Source organism: Macaca thibetana, chromosome 12 (assembly GCF_024542745.1).
Source record: "Macaca thibetana thibetana isolate TM-01 chromosome 12, ASM2454274v1, whole genome shotgun sequence".
Lineage (NCBI taxonomy): Eukaryota > Metazoa > Chordata > Mammalia > Primates > Cercopithecidae > Macaca > Macaca thibetana.
In genome coordinates this window covers 46,605,214-46,631,263 of record NC_065589.1, presented here as the reverse complement: position 1 = coordinate 46,631,263, position 26,050 = coordinate 46,605,214, and the positions used below count along the sequence as shown (strand labels likewise).

The following is a 26,050-nucleotide window of genomic DNA, read 5'->3' as shown; positions in this document are numbered from 1 at the left end:
TGAATTGTTTTCTTCATAAATATAACAGAATGCAGGAAAAATCAGCAGTAAAACAGATATACCTAAAACATGATTATTCCTCATGTAAGAAAATCATCTTGAAAAACATGATTGAACCACTTATTAGCAAAAAACCACAATGCTTTGGAGAAACATCCAGTGGATGAATGTATGTGTAATTTGGGGAATCTTTCAAAGTTACATCAGAGAACAATGTTTATCGGAAAATAATTTAACAAATATCTGAGTGTGATACTATGAAAATAACCTAAACTAATTTTGGCTATTGGAGTTCCTGTTTTGGGCCTTTTAAATTTTAGGCGATTGACTGTCCAGTTGTCTTAAAGTTGACATTAATAGTTAAGAGATTCCATGCATCAAAAATGTGAAAATTAGATATATACATGATATATAATTCAAAAGCATATGTAGATCTATAAATTAGCACATCCATCCAAATAAAACATGACTAGCACTTATTTCTTTTGCAGAAGTCATAGAATAGGTGACAGGTTCTAAGAATCTGTGTTGCTTACTGCCCTGAAGAACAAAGTCTCTAATCTCTTATTAGGCCTACAATATAATGAGCTGCATGGAAAGATACTTTAATATACCTTTGGATGGCTTCTAAAATGTTATCTTAATGATACTGCCATGATATTTTGGCCCTCAGTAATTTCTGGCTAAACCTCGAGCCAGAAGGCTCAGTCCTCAGTCCAGGCATGGAGCAGTCAAGGCTGGTTTTATTGCATAAATGTAAAAGATTTTAGAGTAAAGCTCGCTGTAGGAAACAGTGTGACAGCACCACTAAAAAGCCCTCCTATAAACAAATTAATGGTTGAATTAAAGATGGCCAGGCACAGTGGCTCACACCTATAATTCCAACACTTTGGGAGGCCCAGGTAGGCAGATCACTTGAGGCCAGGAGTTCAAGACCAGCCTGGCCAACATGGTGAAACCCCATCTCTACTGAAAATATAAAAATTAGCCGGGCGTGGTAGTGCATTGCTGTAGTTCTGGCTACTCAGGAGGCTGAGGTACAAAATTGCTTGAACCTGGGAGGCAGATGTTGCAGTGAGCCGAGATTGTGCCCACCGCACTCCAGCCTGGGCGACAGAGCGAGACTTCGTCTGCTCCCCACCCCCAAAAGGAAGAGAGATCCTAGATCCTAGTTGCATTTAAATTATATCCACAGAATCACATGGTTCCATTTATACGTATGATCAATTTCAGGAATAGTGGTTTTTAGAGTTTAGGGGCAAATTACTTTAAACTGAGTCCTGGCCGGGCACGGTGGCTCAAGCCTGTAATCCCAGCACTTTGGGAGGCCGAGACGGGCGGATCACGAGGTCAGGAGATCGAGACCATCCTGGCTAATACGGTGAAACCCCGTCTCTACTAAAAATACAAAAAACTAGCCGGGCGAGGTAGCGGGCGCCTGTGGTCCCAGCTACTCGGGAGGCTGAGGCAGGAGAATGGTGGGAACCCGGGAGGCGGAGCTTGCAGTGAGCTGAGGTCCGGCCACTGCACTCCAGCCCGGGCGACAGAGCGAGACTCCGTCTTAAAAAAAAAAAAAAAAAAAAAAAAAAAAAAAAAAAAAAAAAAAAAAAAACAACTGAGTCCTTCTGATAGAACAAAGAAGTGAAGGGCAGACTACTAATATAATATTGATTTAAATTTGCTGTATGTTTACTATGCTTACACAGTACCAAATGCTTTATACACATAATATTTCATTTAATCTTCAAAAAGACGCTGGAAGTTAGAATTTCTGATCCCCATTTTACAGATGAGGATGACAACTTGGAGGATTGTTTAATGTCTCATTCAAAGTCAGCTGGTGGGTAAATTGCAGAGCCAGAATTCAAACCTAGGTCTTTCTGACTCCAAACCTGAACCAAATCTTAAGAGCTATTCTCAACTACCTTCTAAGAGCCATTACTGCTGCTCTCCCAGTGAGACAGAGTCTACTATTAGGAATTCTCAATGACCATTACTATGTGGTGTCAATAAATTATTTTAATCAGGTGTCCAGGAGCAATGGCTCATGGTGTTGAATGGCAACAAATTACCAGTGTTATCCCAGCACTTTGGGAGGCTGAAGCAGGAGGATCTCTTAAGCCCAGGTATTCAAAATGAACCTGCACAACATAGCAAGGCTCTATCTCTATAAGAAAAAATAAAATAAACATAAAACAATTAGCAGGGCAAGGTGGTGTGCTCCTGTAGTCCCAGCTACTTGGGAGGCTAAGGCAGGAGGACGGCTTGAGCCCAGGAGGTTGATGCTGCAGTCAACTGTGATCGCGACACTACACTGTAGCCTGGGCAACAGAGTGAGACCCCCTGTCTCAAAAGAAAAAAAAAGGTATCTTTAAAAATTCAATAATTATCCCTATGTAAATTGTCTGTAGGAAAATAATAGTCTCAGTCCAGATTTGCTATTATTTAAGTTTGGTACAGCAAAGATCAGAAGTTTGCCATGTTGGTCCAGACATCTGAGTGATAAGTAAACAAGTCAGGAGAAGACTAAGGGAGAGAGCTAGGCAGGTTTTAACAGGAAAATGCATACGGATCAACAGAAGTAAATTCATGCTATTTTCACCCAAATAGTTCAGATGTTAACCAAGACTAACATTTCCAGTCTAATATTACATGTAGAAAAATTCATTTGCCACAAAGCTGGAAAAGAAATAGATTAGCAATTTTGAACACTAGGGTTTATCTTATGAAAGACAGCTTTTGATACTTTAACTTTTTACTACCTAAAATTCTGTATTGTTTGAAAAATTTCAAAATGGGCAATTATTTTTAAAATAAAAAAAAAAATTAAGAGTAAAGTTAAACTCTGACAAAACCCCAGGGCTCTTCAAATAGGATAATGAAAGGAAATAGAAGGTTCAAGTCTGCATTTGCCTCTAGTCTGGTGAATCCTGAAACACATATCCATTTGCCTTTTGTGGTTCAGAATTTATTGACTCCCAAGTTACTGATTTCCTAATAACATAAAATATGGAATGATCTAATCTACCCAGAATGAAAAAATAATCACAGATCATGTCCTCATGGCAAGGGGAGTTATATAGGAAGCACTCAAGGAGGAAACAGCCTGCTGCCAAAAATAATCACTGGTGCCTGGGGAGAGCTGGACTAGCAGGGAACAGATTTACTGATTGGACCTAATGATCATATTAGAGGGGAAATTCTCAACTCTTAACTCAGGTTCATAGCCTTTCTCATTACACAGTGCTGTACAAACACCAATACTAAAAATTTTATTGAACTTTTAAATATGCATTACATTCACCTATCAAATATTGTTAAAGGTTGTTTTCTAAGAAATATATCTGTATTCATATAAAATGTTAGAACTTTTTTTTCAGCTTTTATTTTAATGTCATAGCATACAAACATCTTCTTTCAGTGAGAACCAGTAGTAGCGTATAATAATCCAATGGGGACACTACCCATTTTACAGATGTGGTACTAACTTTTGGAAGCTCATTTTTCTAATAGGAGAAATAAACATCTCCTGAGGTTTGTTTTTTTTTAAAAAAAAAAAAAAGGACAGTAACTTAGTACCATTCACATTTACGTGATAAATGAATTTATAGGGAGCAGTGATTTAAATACAGCAGTTGAAAGTAAAAGCCATATCACAATGCATGGAAAACCATAGCCACATAGACAGGAAGACACACCAGTGAAGTCTCACGGAAGAGAAAACTATACATAGATGCAAACTAAATGAATTGCCTGCTATCCTCTGGTTTAGGAGGAATCACAAGCAAACCAGGAAAACACAAAGTAAAGAGGTATACCTATTTCAATCCCTTAAGGGCTGCCACTTTTACCAGGATATTGTGGGAAGAATAAGAAGGAATATTTATCGTAAGTGGTATGCCACAGATGAGAAAGAACATATACAAAGCTATGTTGGTACTGGGAATCCTTGTTCCAGGTATGAATATAAGGTCCACAGCGAACTTTGACACATAGATTGCTCAGTGGCTCCATTCCATGCATAAATCTGTTATCAAAAATATCACTGAAATAGGAGATTAAAGAAACTCAGCTGATTTTCCACCCCTGTGTTTGTGGGAATGCTCCTCAACTATATAAAACAGAGTGTTCTCTTAGATATACAAACTTCCCCTTTTCAATGTTATGATAAGCAAAATATTTAACTCCCAAAAACTCGACAGAAAATGAAAGTGCAGTGTGACACACACTCTGGATAGGAGGAGTGGCATTATCTCATTGATTTAAGTTCCTCCTTCCTTTTACTTATCATGACTGCGTCTGCTTTCCACGGTCACATTCTGTAAAGATGGAAATATATTTCATAGCCTATCAAATAAATGCATAAAATAGATTACCATGTGAATCCTATGTTAGAAGAAAGATTATGCTTAACTGAGGACCCTAGATGCCACTAAAAAAAAAATCTTCAACAATCTTTAGGAGATTAGAGACTTTTCAGACTCTAAAAAGCAAAAAGAAAACAAAACAAAACTTGAAGCTACCAACTTGGGCCTGCAACTTTTCCCTCTGTTAGGATCTGTTAAGATTCTGTCAAATCATTACAGAATAATGACAAATGCCTTGTCCCGGTAGATTAGATCACCTAATCTCTCTGATAGTGGAGATTTAAAGATATGTTAATTCGTATTACATACTAATGTGAAGTGCAGAGAAAAAGTGAAAAACTTCTTGAGTTTCCTCTTTTTTGTGGGGGATGGGGTACACTTAGAGGAACAGATATTAACGTGTGGTGTGTGTTGGTTGGAAGTGGTAGAAGAGAGAGGAAATAGAGTTCTCTTTATTTTGTGATTAGCAAAAGAGGAAGAATTTTGTTTGTTTGTTTGTTTTGCTTTGAGGTCTAGGATTGCTAACATTTCTAATTAGACCACTGATGAGCTTGTTTCTGCAATTTTTTAAAGCTAAAACTTCTTACACAAGATTCTCTAGGGGAACATGGATTACTGAGTGGATGCCATAATAAACAAACATACAAAATCTTCACTTGTATAATTATTATAATTTTTCTGTGGTTAAGAACAGCATGCTTATGTTGGGGAAAGCACTAAGAGGTGAGTCAAATGTTATTAACCATGTGAAACCAGGTGAAACTGGGATTTTTATATACTCAATGTTTATAGCATAATACTTGAAATGTTGTGTAGCTTTAGCCTTTACAAACTTTAGAAGGTAGTGACAACTTTAAAGACATGAGACTAAGGTCAGGCACAGTGACTCATGCCTGTAATCCCAGCACTTTTGGAGGCCCAGGCAGCCGGATCACCTGAGGTCAGGCATTCAATACCAGCCTGACCAACATGGTGAAATCCTGTCTCTATTAAAAATACGAAAATTAGCCGGGTGTTGCGGCGGACACCTGTCATCCCAGCTACTCGGGAGGCTGAGACAGGAGAATCGCTTGAACCCAGGAGGCGGAGGTTGCAGTGAGCCGAGATTGCACCATTGCACTCCAGCCTGGGCAATAAGAGTGGGACTCCGTCTCAAAAGAAAAAAGAAAAAAAAAAAAAAGACATGAGATCGAGAATATCGTAAGAATATTTGGTAATTTATTTTCAAATCAACAACTATATACATACATATTTTTACATTCACTATGTGCAAAATGCTATTCTAGATATTTGAACAGTAAGGAAGAAAAATAATGATGAGTTGGATAAGATCCCTATTTGCAAGGCTCTTAAAATCTAACTGGAAAATAACACATAAGGACTTGAAAAGTCAAACCAAAACACAAAAGTCATAAAGTCAAAACAGTACAAAGGACAATGTGATACATTTCATGACTAATCATCAAAATAGTGTCAAGACCAAAGGTTATTGCAGCCAACTGTGCCATCACAATTATACAGAGAGGTTTTGAAAAAATAATTATTAGGCTCCACCCCAGACCTCTTGAATTAAATTTCTGGGTAGGGCATGGGAGAACAGGGGGTATAAATTCACAGAAGGGAGAGGAATTGGAGGAGGCAGGACCTGGCATTTTGTATTATATAAGCTTCCCAGGTCATACTGATGAAAACAGTTTGGCACAACTTAGTGGATCAGTATTTGAGAATCACTGCTGTGGGCCAGGATGGTACCACCAGGCAAATATACTTCTACCAGTAAAGGTGACAACTGGAGTTGGGGTTAAGAAAGATTGTCAGCAGAAACTCTTCTTTTCCTATCCCCACTGATGCCTAGCACACTTAGATAGAGAAATACTAATCTAGATCATGAAAGTGAGAGTCCACAGTGGAGTTGAAAGATTTCAAGGAGGGAACGCTTCTGCTGGGTTTTAGTGGAAAAATCTTGCTTCCCAAACTCAGAAGGAGAGAAAAGCTTGCCAGGGAAGGGGAACAGCATGTATTCAGGAAAGTAAAACCGGGCCTGAGGCATGACGCTTTGAAAAGTTGTTTAGAAGAGAGGGTTCATGCAAGGGGAGGCTCAGTTTTAGAGAGTATCACATTCCCTACTTAGGTTCTAATCTGTTTTTATTATGGAAAAATGTGAATACCAAATCTGGAACTCTACGCATCTCAATTCAATAAACTGTATGCTACTTTTGCTTACTCAAGTTACACTCAAAAAGGTTATGTCATTAATTTCATTATAATCTGCACATCTAGGATAAACTCTTGGCTTAATTTTTTTGTGTTTTTTTCATATTTCTTTTTTTAAATAGGATTCTGGATTGTTTCGTTGATTTTATTCAACCTTTTTTTTTTTTTGAGATGGAGTCTCACTCTGTCACCAGGTTGCAGTGCAGTGGCACGATCTCAGCTCACTGCAACCTCCACCTCCCAGGTTCAAGCGATTCTCCTGCCTCAGCCTCCCGAGTAGTTGGGTCTACAGGCACGCACCACCACGCTCAGCTAATTTTTGTATTTTGAGTAGAGACGGGGTTTCACCATGTTGGGCAGGATGGTCTTGATCTCTTGACCTCGTGATCTGCCCATCTTGGCCTCCCAAAGTGCTGAGATTACAGGTGTGAGTCACTGAGCCTGGCTGATTTTATTCAACTTTTATACTTAATAGAGAGAAGTCAGCACTGCAATACCTGGTGATGATGACAAAATATTTGCATACAAGATAATTTTAGCAAAGGATGTCAGAAAGAATAAATTTCCAAGACAAATATCAGTACAACTAAGATTTAATGGTTTGTGCTTATGCAACATGAACCAGATACCAATATTATTGTTACCTGAGTGAGTGATTCCTGGTAAGATCAGGTTGACGCTCCTGTAGAATTTCAAAGATATTGGGTTGACGTAGAAATGCAACAATCTTGTCATTGTAAGCTGAAAAAAAATCAGAAAAGACAACAATTTAAAAAAGAATCTATTATTAGTTTTATGTATATAAATCCAAACTTGTGTGTGTGTGTGAGGTGCAGTTGCGCTCTTTCACCCAGGCTGCAGTGAAGTGGCATCATCTCAGCTCACTGCAACTTCTGCCCTCATGGGTTCAAGCAATTCTCCTGCTTCAGCCTCCCAAGTATCTGGGATTATAGGTGCCCGCCACCATGCCCAGCTAATTTTTTTTTTTTTGTATTTTTAGAAGGGATGGGTTTTTGCCATGTTGGCCAGGCTAATCTCGAACTCCTGATCTTGATCCACCTGCCTCGGCCTCCCAAAGTGCTAGGATTACAGGCGTAAGCCACTGCGCCCGGACTATACATCCAAACTTTTCAAAATCATCTGTTTTTCAGCTAGGCATGGTAGCTTACGCCTGTAACCCCAGCACTTTGAGAGTCTGAGTTGGGAGGATCACTTGAGCTCAGGAGATTAAGACCAGCCTGGGCAACATAGTGAGAACTTGTTTCTACTGAAAAATAAAAAAATAAATGAAATCTGTTTTTCTGGCTAATATTACTTATACTCAAAGTTATAGTTTAGAACTAGACTGTGCTCACCACTGTAGGTGCTTACATTCCAATTTCTATCTAACCTTTTATATGATTATTGGACTTAGATCTGTTAGCTGTGGCTTAGTTAAACATTCTTAGTAAACTCATTTGATAAGCCATATTTATTATCAAATGGCAAGATGAGGTCACCAACGAGATTCTAGATCTTGATCATTTTAAGCTTATGAAAATCAGCCTCACAGAAATGACAAGTCAGAAATGAAAAACCATCTTCTGATTAATTAGTAGTCAGCCAGGGAGGTAGAAGAAATGCAAATCAAAACCACAATGAAATACCATCTCACACCAGTTAGAATGGCGATCATTACAAAGTCAAGAAACAACAGGTGCTGTAGAGGATGTGGAGAAATAGGAACACTTTTACACTGTTGGTGGGACTGTAAACTAGTTCAACCATTGTGGAAGACAGTGTGGCGATTCCTCAAGGATCTAGAACTAGAAATACCATTTGACCCAGCCATCCCATTACTGGGTATATACCCAAAGGATTATAAATCATGCTGCTATACAGACACATGCACGCATATGTTTATTGCAGCACTATTCACAATAGCAAAGACTTGGAACCAACCCAAATGTCCATCAATGATAGACTGGATTAAGAAAATGTGGCACAGATACACCATGGAATATTACGCAGTCATAAAAAAGGATGAGTTCATGTCCTTTGTAGGGATATGGATAAAGCTGGAAACCATCATTCTCAGCAAACTATTGCAAGGACAAAAAACCAAACACCGCACATTCTCACTCATAGGTGGGAATTGAACAATGAGAACACTTGGATACAGGGTGGGGAACATCACACACTGGGGCCTGTCGTGGGGTAGGGGGAGGGGGTAGGGATAGCATTAGGAGATATACCTAATGTAAATGACAAGTTAATGGGTGCAGCACACCAACATGGCACATGTATACATATGTAACAAACCTGCATGTTGTGCACATGTACCCTAGAACTTAAAGTATAATAATAAAAAAAAGAAACAAAAACGTTTTAAAACAAAGATAAATGGAGAGCTGGTCTAAATTTTTTTTTTTTTTTTTTTTTTTTTTTTTTTTTTTTGAGACTGAGTCTTGCTTTGTCCCTAGGCTGGAGTGCAGTGGTGCGATCTCGGCTCACTGCAACCTCCGCCTCCCCGGTTCAAGTGATTCTCCTATCTCAGCCTCCTGAGCAGCTGGGACTACAGGTGCATGCCACCAGGCCTGGCTAATTTTTTCTTATCTTTACTAGAGACGGGGTTTCACTGTGTTAGCTAGGATGGTCTCGATCTGTCGACCTTGTGATCTGCCCGTCTTGGCCCCGCAAAATGCTGGGATTACAGGCGTGAGCCACTGTGCCCGGCCAACCTAGTCTTATTTAAGACGGAGCACGGAGCCCATATGGCCTCCCACCAGTCTGTCCACCCCCCCTGCCTTAGGCACTTCAGGTTTGGCAACCACCGATCTACTTCAACCTCATCCTTTTAATAACAACTCAAGTTGTTTTTTAGGACTTTTTCCTACATTCATTTATTTTTATTTTACTATTTTAGAGGTTCTTGCTGCCTTCTATTTGTGACAAAAGCCCTTAAGAATGTGCTTTCTTTGATTGTTTATTTTGTGAGGCTGCTACAGATTCACATGCCATTTAAATTCTGTCTCGGCCTTAAATATATATTAAGTATATGCTCGTCCAAATTCTTAATTTATAATGATTGCATAACATATTACCTTAATAAATTATTTTTCCTTAACTTCAATAATCTAATATAATACCTCTACTCAGGAAAGGTAGGGTGCTATTAAAAAACAATCTCATCCTTTAGGATATGATAAGACAGAAGCCCTTTGAGACTCAAGTATATAGGATTTTGTTGTACATTTCTTAAGGATAATGCAGCAATTTCTCAATACAGGGCAAAAAGTAGCAGGCTAACAACAGGAGAAGTGCGTACATGGTACAGATGTACATGGTACAGATAATAGCACAAAAGGACAGATAATTTCTGGAAAGGGATGACATACCCACTGGAACCATGTCCTGGTACTGTGGCCTACTGACTGTATTGAATGTACTGGATGGCCTGGGAAGAACTGGTGGTCCTGCATGTCGAGAATCTTCTCCTACCTGCAAACAGAGGCATCTTTTATATTCTGCACCAAGAGCCAGAATGCTCTGTATCAGCATCCCAAACCAAGTTGTTCAAAATATTAACAATGAGCATGGTGAAGTACCACTTGATCAGAACGGACACCAGCTGTGGAGCTGAAGCAGGGTTCTTGGTTATTGAAAGTCTTGTTTTAGTGGCTAAATGGGGAGGGGGGGAAGGATTTGAGGCATCCACATTCTTGAGAGGGGCTGGGGCAGTGACTCTTTACCAAGCGGCACAGAAGTAGTTCAATCTGCTTATAATTACGGAGGCTGCAGCAGCTAAACAGCAGACTTGTTCATCAGGACTAACTTCTGCGTTGACAGAGCACAGTCTGCAACAACACAATCAAAGGGAAGACTGAGTGGTATAAAATGTTTTGGGGCAGTGCCAAGATATTTCTTCTTTTGGCTGAGGCAGGCCAGGGAATTCCCTGGCTCAGCAGAGGAGGGGTTGAAGAGCAGCAATCTTCATGTGGGGTTCCGAGTTAGTATATTATCTCCTCAGGAGCAATTTTCTGTGCCTATTAGAACACCTGGTACAACAGATCTTTCTGGTTTGAGCCTCCCACACCAGGGTGCTAATAGGAACAGGTGCGGAGGAGCTAAATAGGGTTGTCCTAACCTGAATTATTTATTGCACCTAATATAGATTTAGAAACTCATACACACAAGTAGATAACCAAAAATATCCATCAACAGTCTTACCAGAAAACTCTAATGTTTTTTTCGCTTCTGCTTTAGCATTTTTCCCCATATTACAGAAGTCTTTTAAGACAATAGTAGAACAGTAGTATAAGAGAGAATAAGAAAAAATAACATACTGCACTGGATTTATAAACTGGGATTTTGAAAACAGACTTTTATTCCACCCACAACCATTTGCAGCCCTTTTATCATATTGCATCACTTGGGTATTTGCTGAAGATTTTTCTAAAGACCCTAATGCTAAAAATATCCTCCCCACCCTCCACCGCTTGCTTGTCCTTTAAGAATGCTCTCACTCATTCTTCAAAGAGTAGTTCAAACAGCCCCTCCTCAACAAGGTCTTCCCTCTCCTTCAAGCCCAAGTTAAATACAACCTTCTCTGAGCTCCCACAGAACAAGCAGAACAAGCAGCTGCCATTGCGAACAGTTTATATTATTTGTCAATTATACCACAATAAAGCTAGAAAGATATAAATAAAAAGAAAAAAACATGATTATCTAAAGGTATATTTTTCTTTCCCAACTATTAAAAAAAGAAAATTTACAAAGCATTTTTCATTCATATTTTTATTCATTTGTAGTATGGTTTCATGTTTTCCTTGCCTATTAAGAATGCGGGAAATGTGTGGGCCAGGCGTGGTGGCTCACGCCTATAATCCCAGCACTTTGGGTGGCCAAGGCGGCTGGATCACAAGGTCAACAGATCGAGACCATCCTGGCCAACACGGTGAAACCCCATCTCTACTAAAAATACAAAAATTAGCCGGGTGTGGTGGCAGGCACCTATAGTCCCAGCTACTCGGGAGGCTGAAGCAGGAGAATTTCTTGAACCCGGGAGGCAGTGGTTGCAGTGAACCGAGATTGCACCACTGCACTCCTGCCTGGTAACAGAGCAAGACTCAGTCTCAAAAAAAAAAAAAAAAAAAAAGAAAAAGAAAAAGGATGCAGGAAATGTGTTATTTATTTGCATCCCTTATAACAGCAACCATTATGTTTCTTCATTGTAGTAGGTGTTTGGTGTTAGCTTGTTAGATGGAAAGGACATCAATCTTTCTACTGACTGGAATATTTGCTGAAGGAATACAAGATGGTGGCTGAAATGACTCATGTATGTAATTAGAAGTTTTCTCATCCTGCTTCTCTTGAGTTACTGGCTTTGAGGGATGAATACAGCTACTCTCTGGGGAGATCTGATCACTAAGTACAGATTGTTAGTCAGATATCTGATCATTTCGACACTCCAATATATACTTTCTCTCCTTACAGTATGTTGCCATGTCTCATCATTTCCCAGAAAAGCCAAAGGTCTTCTCTCTGAGACCTCAGTCCTTGTAACCAGACCAGCAGACAGTGGGCAATCCCTCGGAAGGGCAGCACTGCAAGATGTGCATGATTCCAACAGCCATGTCAGAAAGGACACTCCCCTGGAAGGTTTAACAACGTGGAGGGCTGGACGCTCAGTCTGTACGGAGTTATCTCTGGGCCACTGCTCAGTTTCCAGCCATAGGAGGAAAAGCCTTAACGTATCCCTTAGGGTCCCTCTCTCATAAAGGCTACTACTACTAGACCATGAAAATAATTCATGTTCTAAGGTAGAGGGGTTGAAAAAAAATGAAAGTATAGCTATTAATCTCATGTCTGTTTTCCCAGAAAAATAGTCCTGACTAGACCAAACAGCCAGCTTCATACTGTGAAGTCATGATAAGGTGAGTGGTTAAAGGGCACAGGCTATGCAATAAAATATCAGACAGAGCCCTAATTGTGCTACACATCGCACACAAGGTCCAAAGGTGAGAGGTCTGTTCTGCTTTTAAGATGAATGCTGTTAGCGTCATTCAGTTCACCACTAATGGGTTACATGACAGCAAGGTAAAGATTTATTAGCTACTCATAAAACATAAATATTTTTGTACATATCTCATCCTGTAATATATTTGTATATCATTTTTATATGAGCTTCTCATGTGTACCCTTCTATATCTGCACTTACAACCAGTGAACACATGATGCATTGGAGCAAGTATGTAAATCATGAGGGGAAATTCCAAGAGCAGAATTTTGATAAATCAGATCCAGTTATTTACTGTATTCATATTTTTTCTTATGCAAAATATACGGCTACAAAGATATTTGATATACAATATAATATTGAAAACATGACATGCACATAGACACAGAAAAGGCATGTAAAGGCGGGTAAAGGATCCTAATTCTAAAGGGAATTTTCAGAGACAATGTAAATCAAGTGATGGTATATAATCAAATCATAAGCCCATAGGAAGGAGAAGAAAACTTGACTTAAGACATTTCTTTTATATATTTAAACTGCAAAAGGAAGAAGTGAAATAAGATTTTGTGTGTGTGTGTGTGTTTTTTTTTTTTTTTGGTTAGGATATTAGAGGGCCCTCATGTGGTTACCATTGGTGCCTGCAAACTGGTTAAGCAGTTTTTAGCAATTCTTAGTTCAGCCCATTTTCTCCAGGCACATAAAGTATATAAAACAACTCTCTCAAAAATATCCTAATTTTAAAGAATACTAGTGAGGATTCCATAATCCCATAGCCCTGGATGAATATTGTAATGTAATACAGAACACCTCACTTAAGAAATTCTATATTTAACCAAGTTATATTCATTTCTTCCTGTGAGGCTGAAAATGGGTGTGCAAACAGGCTTATCAGCTCCCCGTCTTGAACATTTTAGTACATTATCAACTCCCTCTCACCTTCGTCTGAGTCAAAAAATCTTAAATTTCTTCAGTTTTTCCTCACATATCCTACCTTTTTAAATTTGTGATTTAGGCTGTATGTATTTCCAGAGAAGCCCTGTCAACATTTGAAAGCTTTTCAGCCTCTAAATCAAACTCAAAAAAACAAAACAAAAAAATACTTAAAAAAAAAAAATCCAATTCCTCAAACCATCACATTCTAGAAGCTTCTATCAACCAACAGGTCAGTCCCCAACATGCTTGACTCACCTCACCCGCACTGTGGCTGCGTTGCCTTGTCAGGTGTTGCCGATGAACCAGCGCACTTGTAGGTCTACTGCTCTGAAGTGGGAGTCGGGGATCAATGAAAGTGGTGGTACGGGAGTTGTGGTCCACAAAGAACGCCTAGGATACAATACACTGAGTCAAATACATGCCGCTCACATGTCTTAGCTGAGCTATAACATCAGACGGTCAGGAAAAGACTCACTTCTGAGTCACGATCTTAGCTCTATTTTCTCATAATTTTCAATATTTGGGGAAATTTCTCCGTACCCCCACAGGACAGATCACAGTAGAGAAAGCCAAGCTTAGATGAGATCCAGAACGAAGAGAGCAGGAAGGAACATTATGCTTGGTTTTAGGAAATACTCTACAAGATAGTCATCAAAGATATGATCTGAGAAGGAAGCCAGAAGAATGGACATTTGGGCTTCTCTTAACTGACGGTCTTTGAGCTCTTACTATCATAGGTGGTTATTATAAAGTTCTTACCACCTTGAAACTTTTAAACATCATTGACTTCTCTTCTTTTTTCCTTCTCCTATACAGCAAGCCACCAAATCCTTCTCATTTTCTCACTGTAGTATCCTCTATTTATCCCCTCCCAGCCTGAACACCACCCCATTATTTTGGGACTTTATTTTATGTGTATAAGTACTGGTGGTTTCTCAGCTGCTCCACATCTCTATCACCGTAGTCATTTAACTGGCCCATTACTACAGGAATATTCTTTCTAAATACATCAATTACACACCACCCAATCCAAAGCTTCTCGTGACTATCCATTGTCCACAGAAAATACATTCCCACTCTTTGGTCAGTTTTTCATGACTCTTTAACAGTCTGCCTACATGCCTTTCCAGTTTAGTCACCCATTATACACCCATTCAAATTCATCACATACTGTCTAGAACTTTGGGCAAGCCACTTAAGTTCTCTGAGCTATATATTTCTTACAAAAACCTGTCTCTTTCATTCCTAACAAACATTTCTCCCCCACAATGTGTTAGGAGAGTGGAAGCCATGTCTGGCATGATCACTGTAGAATCTCTGGTAACATGAAATCAGGAATGAGCATAAACCATTTACCTCAGCATTGCAGTAACATGAAATACAATGTAGCAAAGCATTTTTTGGTCTATTTGTTTAATTCTAAAACTATACAAGTGCTATCTATCATTATCCTTAGGGGCCCAATGTTGTAAGTTTTCAAAGTAAAATTTACTCAAGGTAATAATGAAACCCATTATCTTAAGTACAATTAGAAATTGTAAGTTTTCCATGATCAGATAGTTAATTAGGTCATCAAAGATGAAAGGGGCTATAGGAGAGCCAGGAGACTCAGTACCTATAAACCAAGTGTCAAGGCACATGATGTATGCCAAATAACAGGCAAAAAGAACTGACCTTTCAAATCGATGGAGCTCAGTTAACAAAGTACCTTAACACCTAGAGATGAAGCTATCTAGGCAAATGCCAGAGGCAGATAGTATATTTATGCCTATTTAGAAACCTACTTTCCCATTACGGAACCAAATGTTTCATATGGAACTGTATGTACATCATTAAGAAATGGGGCAGGTCCCATATAGAAAACATTTTTACATCTTTATAAAGAAATAACTTTAAGCAATGGATGTACCAGAAAACAAAGCAGAAAAATGGACAGAACAGGAATCTTTCCCAGTCCTTTCTCTTACTCTCCAATTTCTGGGTACAAAAAATAAAGGCTTTGTGTGACATTTTGTCATCAGCCTTACATCCTGGGTAATGTTTCCTCTTCACTAACCTTGGGTGAAACATCCTTCTTCTCAGGTCTTGGAAAAAGTACTCCAGTGATAAAACCTGTGTGGACTTGCATTGACAGGTTCTGACCCCAAATGTCACATTGGTCCCATTTGGTTTGTGCTTCTAATACAATTGGTCCACTATTTCTGCCACTATTCAAAATGTCATAAAATAGCAATTAAATTATTTTGTACCAATGGATGTGGCTAATACCTATTTTTAAATAATACATATTAGAACCAAACCCAAATCCTCTTTATGTAAATGGAGAGTAACAAGCTTTTATTACTAACACAATCCTATTAACCATCTTGTTTAAGGGAAAAATACAAAGAGCATAAATTAGAATGGCCTATTTACCTAATTTCTCAGGAATGTTTTGAAGGGATGGGTGGTCATTAACGGTACAATGATGCACTTGTAATTATAAAGACAAATGGGTGTCTACATGTAGGTCAACCGTGATTTGCATGTAGTGTCATAGCCTAATGTGATTTTAAGAGGCTTGTCTAAAATCCATTCTCAAAAGAACTATACTGCAAAAGCCTTGAGAGTAGTGACGCTATCTTACTCACTCTGTTATCCCCAATAGCTTTTAGGGTTGTGCCTGGAAGAAAGAGGGTGCTCAGATAAAAACAAATTGCCAAAAACTTGAATTTCCAACCAAAATACAAGGAGACAACTAACATTTAACTAACCAAGTGTTAAAAAGCATGTTCTTGGGCCAGGTGCGATGGCTCACATCTGTAATCCCAGCACTTTGGAAGGCTGAGGTGGGTGGATTGCTTGAGCTCAGAAGTTCGAGGCCAGCCTGGGCAACATGGCAAAACCCTGTCTCTACAAAATACTCAAAAATTATCCAGGCACGCGATGGCGGACAAATGTAGCTGTAGTCCCAGCTACTTGGGAGGCTGAAGTGAGAGGATCATTTGAGCCTGGGAGGTGGTGATTGCAGTGAGTCAAGGTTGCACCACTGCACTCCAGCCTGGGTAGGTGATAGAGTGAGACCCCATGTAAAAAAAAAAAAAAAAAAAAAAAAAAAAAGCACGTTCTTTTACAAAAATACTGAAGATTTGGGGGAAAAAAATTGAGGGAAGCTAAAGACCCTAAAACCACAAACAGAAGATTTTAAAAATCCCATTGTAAATATGGATAAAGTACCAGGTTAAAAATTGAGAAGTAGGAGGCAACATAATGATTAAATGCTTGGAATCTGGAAAAAGACAAGCCTGGTTCTGAGCTCTAGTTTGCTACTTGCTAGTAATGCCACTTTGGGCAAACTAGTTAAAATTTTTAAACCTCGGTTTCTTTTCCTGTTAAATGGGGATCATAACTACATTAAAGGAAGGTTAACTGAGATGGTTCATATGAATTTTTGAGCATGCTGCCTGTGACACCTCAAGTATGAGGTACTATTATTATCACAAATAATAGTTTTCTTTTCTGAAACCATTTCCTAAGGATCACAATGTTTCTTGCTAAAGCCCATATACAAGGCTCAAAAAAAGGAGGACCAGTGAAAACTGTTTGTTACCAGGCTCCTTGTAAGTATGTGTGGCCAAGACTAAGTTCTGACCAGTAAGATGTAAAACATGGTACTTCTCGGAAATCTCCTGGTGAAGGACAGATGATCCCTCGTTCTGTTCTTCGCCTATCTTACTCTCTGAAACACAAATTTAATAGTGGAGCTCCAGTAGCCATACTGAACCATGGGGATTGTTGAGGAAAAGAGTCAAACTCTGTAAAATACTTGAAGAGATTTATTCTGAGCCAAGCATGAGTGGCCAATGGCTTGTGACACAGCCCTCAAGAGATCCTGAGAATGTCTACCCAAGGTAGACTTGGTGTTATACATTTTAGAGAGGGCTAAGGCACCAAAAACACATGCAAGATATATGTTAGTTCAGTCTGGAAAGGCAAGACAACTGGAAGTAGGGGTGGGGGCGATTCTAGGTCATAGGGAGATTCAAAGATTTTCTGTTCGGCAGTTGGTTATTATCTAAAGATCTGGATGGAATCAATAGAAAGGAATGTCTGGGTTATGATGAGGGTTGTGGAGACCAAGGTTTTATCATGCAGATGAAGCCTCCAGGTAGCAGGCTTCAGAGACAAAAGGCTGTAAATATTTCTTATCAGACTCAAAGGGTCTGTTCTATCAGTCTTAAGGTCTCTGTTGTGTTAATGCCGGTCAGCTGTGAGGCATATCCAACCCCCCCCCCACTTTCCATCACGGCCTGAACTAGCTTTTTTAGGTTAACTTTGGAATGTCCTTGGATGAGAGGAGGGGTGCATTCAGATGGCTTAGGGGCTTAGAATTTTATTTTTGGTTTACAAGATGAAGAATGGCTGAGCAAAAAGTTGGAAGGAGCGGTCGGGCGCAGTGGCTCACACGTCTAATCCCAGCACTTTGGTAGGCCAAGGTGGGCGGATCACGAGGTCAGGAGATCGAGACCATCCTGGCTAACATGGTGAAACCTCGTCTCTACTAGAAATATACAAAAAATTAGCCAGGAGTGGTGGCGGGCACTTGTAGTCCCAGCTACTCGGGAGGCTGAGGCAGGAGAATGGTGTGAACCCAGAAGGCAGAGGTTGCAGTCAGCAGAGATCGTGCCACTGCACCCCAGCCTGGGTGACAGAGCAAGACTTCATCTCAAAAAAAAAAAAAAAAGTTGGAAGGAGCTGGGGCTCTCACAACATGATGAACTCCCTGGTCAACCCTAGACTGCCTACCTCTGAACATCTTTATGGGAGAGAATATACTTTTTTTTTTTTTTTTGAGATGGAGTCTTGCTTTGTTGCCCAGGCTGGAGCACAGTGGCACCATCTTGGCTCTCTGCAACCTCTGCCTCCCAGGTTTAAGTGACTCTCCTGCCTCAGCCTCCCAAGTAGCTGGAATTACAAGCACGCACCACCACACTACCACACCTAATTTTTTGTATTTTTAGTAGAGACAGGGTTTCACCATGTTGCCCAGGCTGGTGTTGAACTCCTGACCTCAGGTGATCCACCTGCCTCAGACTCTCAAAGTGTTGGGATTACAGGCGTGAGCCACCATGCCCGGCAAGAATACAATCTTGTACATTAAAATCTATATGGGTTTTGCACCACAATACAGTTAAATCAAATCCTACTGGAAACACTGAAGTTTCCACACTGCAGAGGAAAGACAGTCTCTCTAAAAGAAAAATCAGAAAACACCATTATATGTAGGGATTTTCCCTATTTGGTGAATAGTGATATATCTATCATTCACCTTTAATACAGTTAGAATACAATTCCCAATTTAAGTAAAATGTACAGTTGGGAATTTATCAAGCTGGGATTTGAACCCATATTTCTGTCTGACCCCAAAGCCCAATGAGCAATACCTTTTCCCCCACCTCTCTTCTTTTCATACATCATCTCCTTTTTTCCATTCTGCTTTCTGCCTACCATCTTTTCCTTTTTATGTTCTTCCCACTCCCCTCACACCTTATATCATACTTTATTTTAGGAAAACATTTCAGTAGGTATTGAATGAGACTGACAGTAACAGCCACTCACAGTGCTTGGCCTCACCAGTTTCAACACTGCAAAATTTCAAGTGGAAAGACTGCTACTGATCCTAGACAGCATGCTCTACATACTATGCCCAATTCTCATTGCTAATCTGTTGGAAAGATGGCCATGGGTGGAAAATAGGTCCTATTTGTATCCCACAAGGGGCTCTATTTCAGAGTCAAATGGAATGTGTATATTGTTTACACATGCTTTTTATGTCTGCCAAGTACTTGGGGGAAAAGTCTTGATTAAGACCTCCATCAAAGCCACACAGCTAGGGCACTGACTGAATATAGCACTTCTAAGGAGCAATCCCTTGGTGTGAGTTTTGGCTCCGCTCTGGACCCACTGTGTGACCTTGGACAGATGTCCTTAGAGCTTTGCTTTATTCACTTAAAGGAGATTACTCAGGTCACAGTTGAATTGTGAAAAATAGATTCTACTTTAAAACGAAGAGGAGAGCACGCAAAGTCCAAGCATGGCATTTCTATTTGTGACACACATATCAATTATATCAGGAAAATGGATCACTTTCCCACAGGAAGTGCCACCTAGTTTAAGCCAGCAATGAAGCTGACCTAGTAAATTTGGATCACTTTATGTCACAATTTTTGAATAGCCTTCAATTATTTATGAAAGTATCTACCATGTATTAATAAATACTGTCTAGAGGAGAGTATGTTGATAATGCAGACATGAAAAAAGAAATCGTATGGAAAAATAGATCATTTTCACATTGGTCACTAGTAAAGCAAATTTTGAACAACATTGATTCCCTAATGCTAAGTTTCATTAAGGAAATTCACTCAAGCTTTACAGTGCTGGGCCAACTAACAACTCAAAAACTGAAAGGAATGCAAATACACAAACTTGAATCTCATTTTTTAAAATGTCTACCCTTTCACAGCTTCGGGGCATAGTCAGAGTCAAAAAATATGGGTTAGTTGGAGCCAAGTGGTATTTTAGTGAAGCCAAACAAAATACAATTTTTTCTTTACACAATTCTTTCTTTCATTCTTTCTTTTTTAAAAAAAACAACAAACTCCTATTATTTTAAGAAAAGAAAAAACCATCACTATTTATGAAGAAATACCAATCTCAGGCTCAACAAATCTAAGTTAAAGAAGTTTGAAATTGTTTCCAGTTACTATTTTGCCACTAAGGAATACATATTAAAAGGCTATGTAAACAAAATAAAACAAAAAGTGCTTGCAACTATGCTACAGAAAGACAGAACATCTGATCTTCCATTTTTCTTTCTATAAACAGTGATGGAAACAGTGAAAGGACAATAATTGATAAGCCAGAAGCACTATGTATTGTATCTATTCTAAATTCTGGTTTCTTAGCCTACAAAGTCTTAGAAGTGCTCAAATAAGGGCTCATTGTAATCTACTTTCATTTTCTAAAGATTGTATTTACTTACCCATTCTCTTCCTTCCAACTTATAACTCTCTTCTCAGCTTCTGGCTCCTTCCCCCAAGATTCTCCCAGTTATAAGGAATAAACAAGCTATTATTTTCTCTACATTATATCTTAGACAAACTCTGTCACAAATAGTGGAGATGAAAAGGGCTGAATGATACAGCTTATCCTCAGTAAAAAATCGTCATGCTAACTTGGTTCTTTTGAAGGAATCAGTAGTCCCAATTATTTCATGACATCTGTATAAGTCACAAAAACGGTTATAGAAAAGTATTACATTTAACTGCTATGACTGTAGCTCTAAAGGTGCTAGGAGAGGAAACAGAGATTTGTGGTACTTGGGCCAGAGTCCTGAAAACAGACGATTAGTAGCTGTGGACAAATATAATATAAGTACCACACTTTGATGTAAAATGTTAGCTAAGGGAGTGGTATTTTATGTGTTGGGAGTGACAGTATTTAGGTGTTCAACCTAACGTAAGAGGGGAGCCAGTGGTATGTTGGAGATAGCTTGTACCAGCTCGTGAAAGCTAACTGTAATTTTAAGGAATTCTGTGAGCAGGTTGATGTGATGCTGACAGCATGTAACTGACCATGTTGGGAGAATTTACACCATGAAAATTGGCAAGTGCTACAAATCAGCCCTCCTCCCCACCTGCCCCAGAGAGCAGATTGTTCAACATTTCCCAGCTTACAGCTGTGGAACACTGGGAATATAGTTATCCAAATTATCACATTTCAGGTGGAGTAGAAGGGCATTACCATGAAATGTTGAAATCATATATATATATATATGTATGTATGTATGTATGTAACCCATGCAGGTCATAAAGACAACTGTTAAAAAAGAAAAGGCAAAAGCCATCTCTGTACTTAGGCAATTTCTTCAAGATTCCATGAGTCTACCATTTTACTCAGAAATTTATTCATAAAACTGATCTCTGCTCTATTCTCTCATTCAAAAAGGTACATAACCCCTAGACAGTTTATTTTTGCCATTTGCCTTCTATGTATACTTATGCATTATTTTTTTCTAACATATTTTTACCTTTTAAAATAGACAAGAAGTCCTTAAAAACCAAGTGCTATCTATCAATTTATAGTTTAATTCCATCAACAGCTAGATTGCTGCATAACTTAAGGTAATTAAACCAGGTGCCCACCACAAGAGGTATTTGTTGTTTCCAAGCAATTAAAAATGTATCACAAAAGTAACAAATGTGGTGGTCAAGTAGACAACGTATTTTTCAAAATGTAGCACTTATCTTGCTAAGAGACTTTTGAAATTATAGTAAGTTGTGGCCTCCAAATATTAAGTTACACTTTACTCAATGAGCTAAATAGGACTCGACCCAGTAAATACTTGCCATCGGTTTCATGCAAGATTGAAACCAGGGTCTAGGTCATTACTGAAACAACTGTAGCCACACAGGCTATTAGGATCTGGTAAAATGAGAATTCTCCAATCGGCTCAGCCTGTGGTAATTTCTACCATACAAATATTTGTTCTGTTCTAAAATCTGTCCTCGTGACCATAGCTGCTATTTGCTGTGGTTCTCAAAGTTGAGTATTTGGACCATTCTGATACTTAAACTCCCAATCTGACACCCCAAGTCAAAACCTCTAGAGTTACAAAGCTTGGACATAGAAATGGAAGCCAATTTAGCTGGGAGATATTGTAACACATGATTTCTGAAGGGAAAAACACAAGAAACTATGGGAAAGATATTTCACTTTAAATAAGAAGATGGTTCCCATTATACATTTTTATTTTTTAAAATCCCATGACATGTATGATATGTCACTTATAAAGTTCAAAGTTTCTTTGCATCTCGATTTAGGCCCAAAGAGAATAATGCGGGGAAAAAACCCTGAGTTAATATTGTTTGAGAGTCTAAAGCAAAGAGGCAGGGGGAAATAGTCCATATTTAACATCTTAAAGGGAATTTTTTAAAAAACAGAGACTTTTTGGCCGGGCGCGGTGGCTCACGCCTGTAATCCCAGCACTTTGGGAGGCCAAGGCGGGCGGATCACAAAGTCAGGAGATCGAGATCATCCTGACTAACACAGTGAAACCCCGTCTCTACAAAAAAATACAAAAAATTAGCCGGGCATGGTGGCGGGCGCCTGTAGTCCCAGCTAGTTGGGAGGCTGAGGTAGGAGAAAGGCGTGAACCTGGGAGGTGGAGCTTGCAGTGAGCCCGCGCCACTGCACTCCAGCCTGGGTGACAGAGCAAGACTCCATCTCAAAAAAAAAAAGAAGAAGAAAAAGACTTTTTTCTCCCCTAAAATTAAATCAAATAAGCCCATTATGTAAACTTGAGAAATAACAACTTTCACAGTTTTGTTTACTCATTATCCAAGTCATTTTGTAGCATTCTCTCAGTTTAACTCTCTGCAGTGTAGTATCCACTGATTTCATTGAATTGTTATGTTTCTCCTGAAATTCACTCATTATTTCTTCACAGGAACCAGAAATACCCACCTGGTGCTTTCCTGTCTCTGTGCCTTTACTTTGGGTGTTTTCCCCACCCCATTCCTATTTTTTCTCTCCTCCAAAATCTCTTTTAACCAAACTTCAACCCCTCATTTAAAGCTCACCTCAAATACTGCTGTTACTATGAAAACTTTCCAGGTATCTCATGCCAGAAATAAGTCATTCGACAGTGGACCCTTGCATAGCACAAACCAGTGCTAAGGCGCACATTCTTTTATAATTCAAAGAAGAGGCATTTAGGGTAAAAGAGCAATGTTTAGGAAAGGAATGGTTAGTGGCTTTACACAGGAAGGGCATGATTTTGTGCCAAAGTGTGGATCTGATTTCAGTTCCAGTTCTAAGTTATTTGGCTTTCAAGAATGTTTCTAAAACCTTACTTTCATGATCATGGCTGATGGAGAATACAACCACCAGAGTAGCTGTCCACTGGTACAGCAAGAGAATAAATCCACTGAGACACCACAGTATCAGAGCACTCATCGTAGAGAAACAGAGAACATTCCACGTCATTATACAGGTGTAAGGCAGGAGCAAACAGCCCAGGCCAGACGACCCTGCAGCAATCAAGAACGACGTGGACAGCAAAGAACTGTAACACCAAAAAGAAACCCTGCTGTGAAAATACCAGACCGCCATGGTTAAGGGAGACCAGCAGTTCCTTAAGAGGAGGAATAGGACGCTGACATGAATTCTACAGTATATCCCTTTTACATCATCATGTATTTCCTATAAGAGTAAGGATTCGTCAATTAACAAATCTGTATCATTTTCACGAAATGCCAAACTGATGAAACTTTTTAGTTACTGTTCTATATAGATCCCTGCTTCTACTTCTAAATTTCAGTAAATTATGAATGATAATAATACCTACCTTGCAAATTATCAGGAGGCTCCCACAGCATCCTGCCAAACCCTTACTATCTTCATTATAATTGCTGAAGCTATCCCTTCACCCTCCTTACTGGTGAGAGGCAGGAGAAGAGCACAGACTCTGGAGCTGGACTGCCTGGGTTCAAATCCAATTCCACCACTTACTAATTGTGGGACCTTGGTCAATTCACTTAATCACGCTGTGCCTCAGTTTCCTCTTCCATATAATGTCGATAAAAATAGCACCTATCTCCAGGCTGCTGTGAGCACTAAATGAACTAGTGTCTGGCCCAGGGGCAATGCTACACACTCCAGAATGCTACATTAAGTGGTAAATTTTTATCATTGTTAGCACAATGGTGCACACCTCAGAAGTGTTGCTGAATGACTAAATAAGTGAAAACACGAAAGGAAGATGTTACACTAGAGAAGACAAGATGGAGGCAAATTTCAGCCTGAGAACATTCCTGTTAAGCATCATTTCCTTTCATGTAGATGAGGATATGGACATCCTGTTCCACGTCAACTCTAAAAATCAGTTATCACTGTGGGAAAATAACTTCATAATAGTTAATAGCTTTTGATGTTGCATTACACGAAAAATGTTTTCTCCGTTCAAATGTTCTAGAAGCACAGCAACTCATTTTTAAAAGGGGTTAGCCAGGCAGGGTGGCACGTGCCTATAGTTCCAGCTACTGGGGAAGCTGAAGTGGGAGGAGTGCTCGAGCCCAGGAGTTCTGGACTACAGTGTGCTATGCCAATCAGGTGTCCACACTAAGTTCCCCATCAATATGGTGACCTCCTAGGAGTTGGAGATCACCAGGTTGCCTAAGGTAGGAGGGGCCAGCCCAGGTTGGAAATGGCACAGGTTGAAACTCCCATGCTGATCAGTAGTGGGATCATGTCTGTGAACAGCCACTGTACTCCAGCCTGGGCAACACAGCAAGATCCAGTCTCTTAAAATAAATATTATTAAATTCAATTAAAAGGGGCTAAAATTCCGGGGTTGAAAGAAAACCTATTAGCTGCCTATTCATAAGACAGGAGACAGGACTCCTAACATGCTGCCCAAAGCAGAGTCACCAGATAGACCAAGCGCCAGCCTTCCTGAATGTTCCTTTACGTTATTTTAATCTACCGGAAGCTGGTGACTTGGAAAGAAACTTACATAGGAGAATCACACAGAGATAAACTTGCTTTAGTTAAGGTATCCAGCTTAGCTAAAAATCGTATTAAAGTCTTAATGCATGACAGAGAGAGATCAGGCTAAAGTGATAAGCTTTTGGGTCTGTCTACTAATCTGTCTTGTCCACAAGGCAGGGGTCCTTCAAGTCTTTCACCCCAAACAGCATTCTAATGTAAAAGCCAGCAGCAGATTGTGAGGTCAGCTCTCTACCAGCCTACACTCGAGGTTCTGTACAATGCCAACTTCAAGTTGTAACACCCAGATTAGTAAAAACATCCCCAGAGAATAGATGTTTTGGATAGTCATGTCATGAACATTGTTGAGATAATGTTTACTCCTGTTTAACCACCAAAACTTCTATAAAAGCTATGAGACAGAACTCGTTCTTAAGAATACAACTCTTCTTCAATAGTATCCTAAATGTAATTGAAACTTTTTTCAAGGTCCAGGGGTTAGTAAAAGAACCTCTCTCCTAAAGTGTGTCTGGCAAGTTATGACTGGCAAGAAGGGACTAACCCCTGCCTTAACAAGTTAAATCTCAACACAGAGCAGAAACAGATGCAGCATTATCCATTATCTTAACTTGGGTTTTCCCTGGACCTCTGATTCTCTAATGAACACAGCTCCCTCATTCACGATTTCAGGTAAAATCTTGTCAGAGCTGAAAACAGATGAATTCTTGTTGTGCTACTACTCTTTAATACCCAGGTATAATACTACCAGTATTTTTCAAAGTCCTTACTTGGACCATCTATGCCCTTCCATCCAACGGAACATTTACAGACACTGGGCTCTCAGGCTGTTGAACCAAATGCAGTACCAGCAAAGCCGTATCTTCCCCTGGTGTCCCTGCTTCCAGCGTAGTGTTCTGGAAAGGCTTCTCTGTCATGCCCATTTGACTCTAATTCAGTGTCATTTTACCTGTGGTCCAGGGACATAATCACAAGCCCAATTCTCTTTCACCTC

The 26,050-nt window shown here is 39.5% G+C and overlaps 1 protein-coding gene across 1 annotated transcript in view; it reads right to left on the bottom strand.

The window, feature by feature from the left end:
• Positions 1-26,050, bottom strand: part of HECW2 (HECT, C2 and WW domain containing E3 ubiquitin protein ligase 2) — a 391,418-nt gene that overhangs the window by 69,685 nt on the left and 295,683 nt on the right. Inside the window, exons 15-17 of the mRNA XM_050751032.1 lie at positions 13,768-13,902; positions 9,959-10,061; positions 7,226-7,322 (exon numbers count right to left, since the gene is read on the bottom strand). Coding sequence (XP_050606989.1) covers positions 7,226-7,322; positions 9,959-10,061; positions 13,768-13,902 — 335 coding nt within the window. The remainder of the gene's footprint in view (positions 1-7,225; positions 7,323-9,958; positions 10,062-13,767; positions 13,903-26,050) is intronic.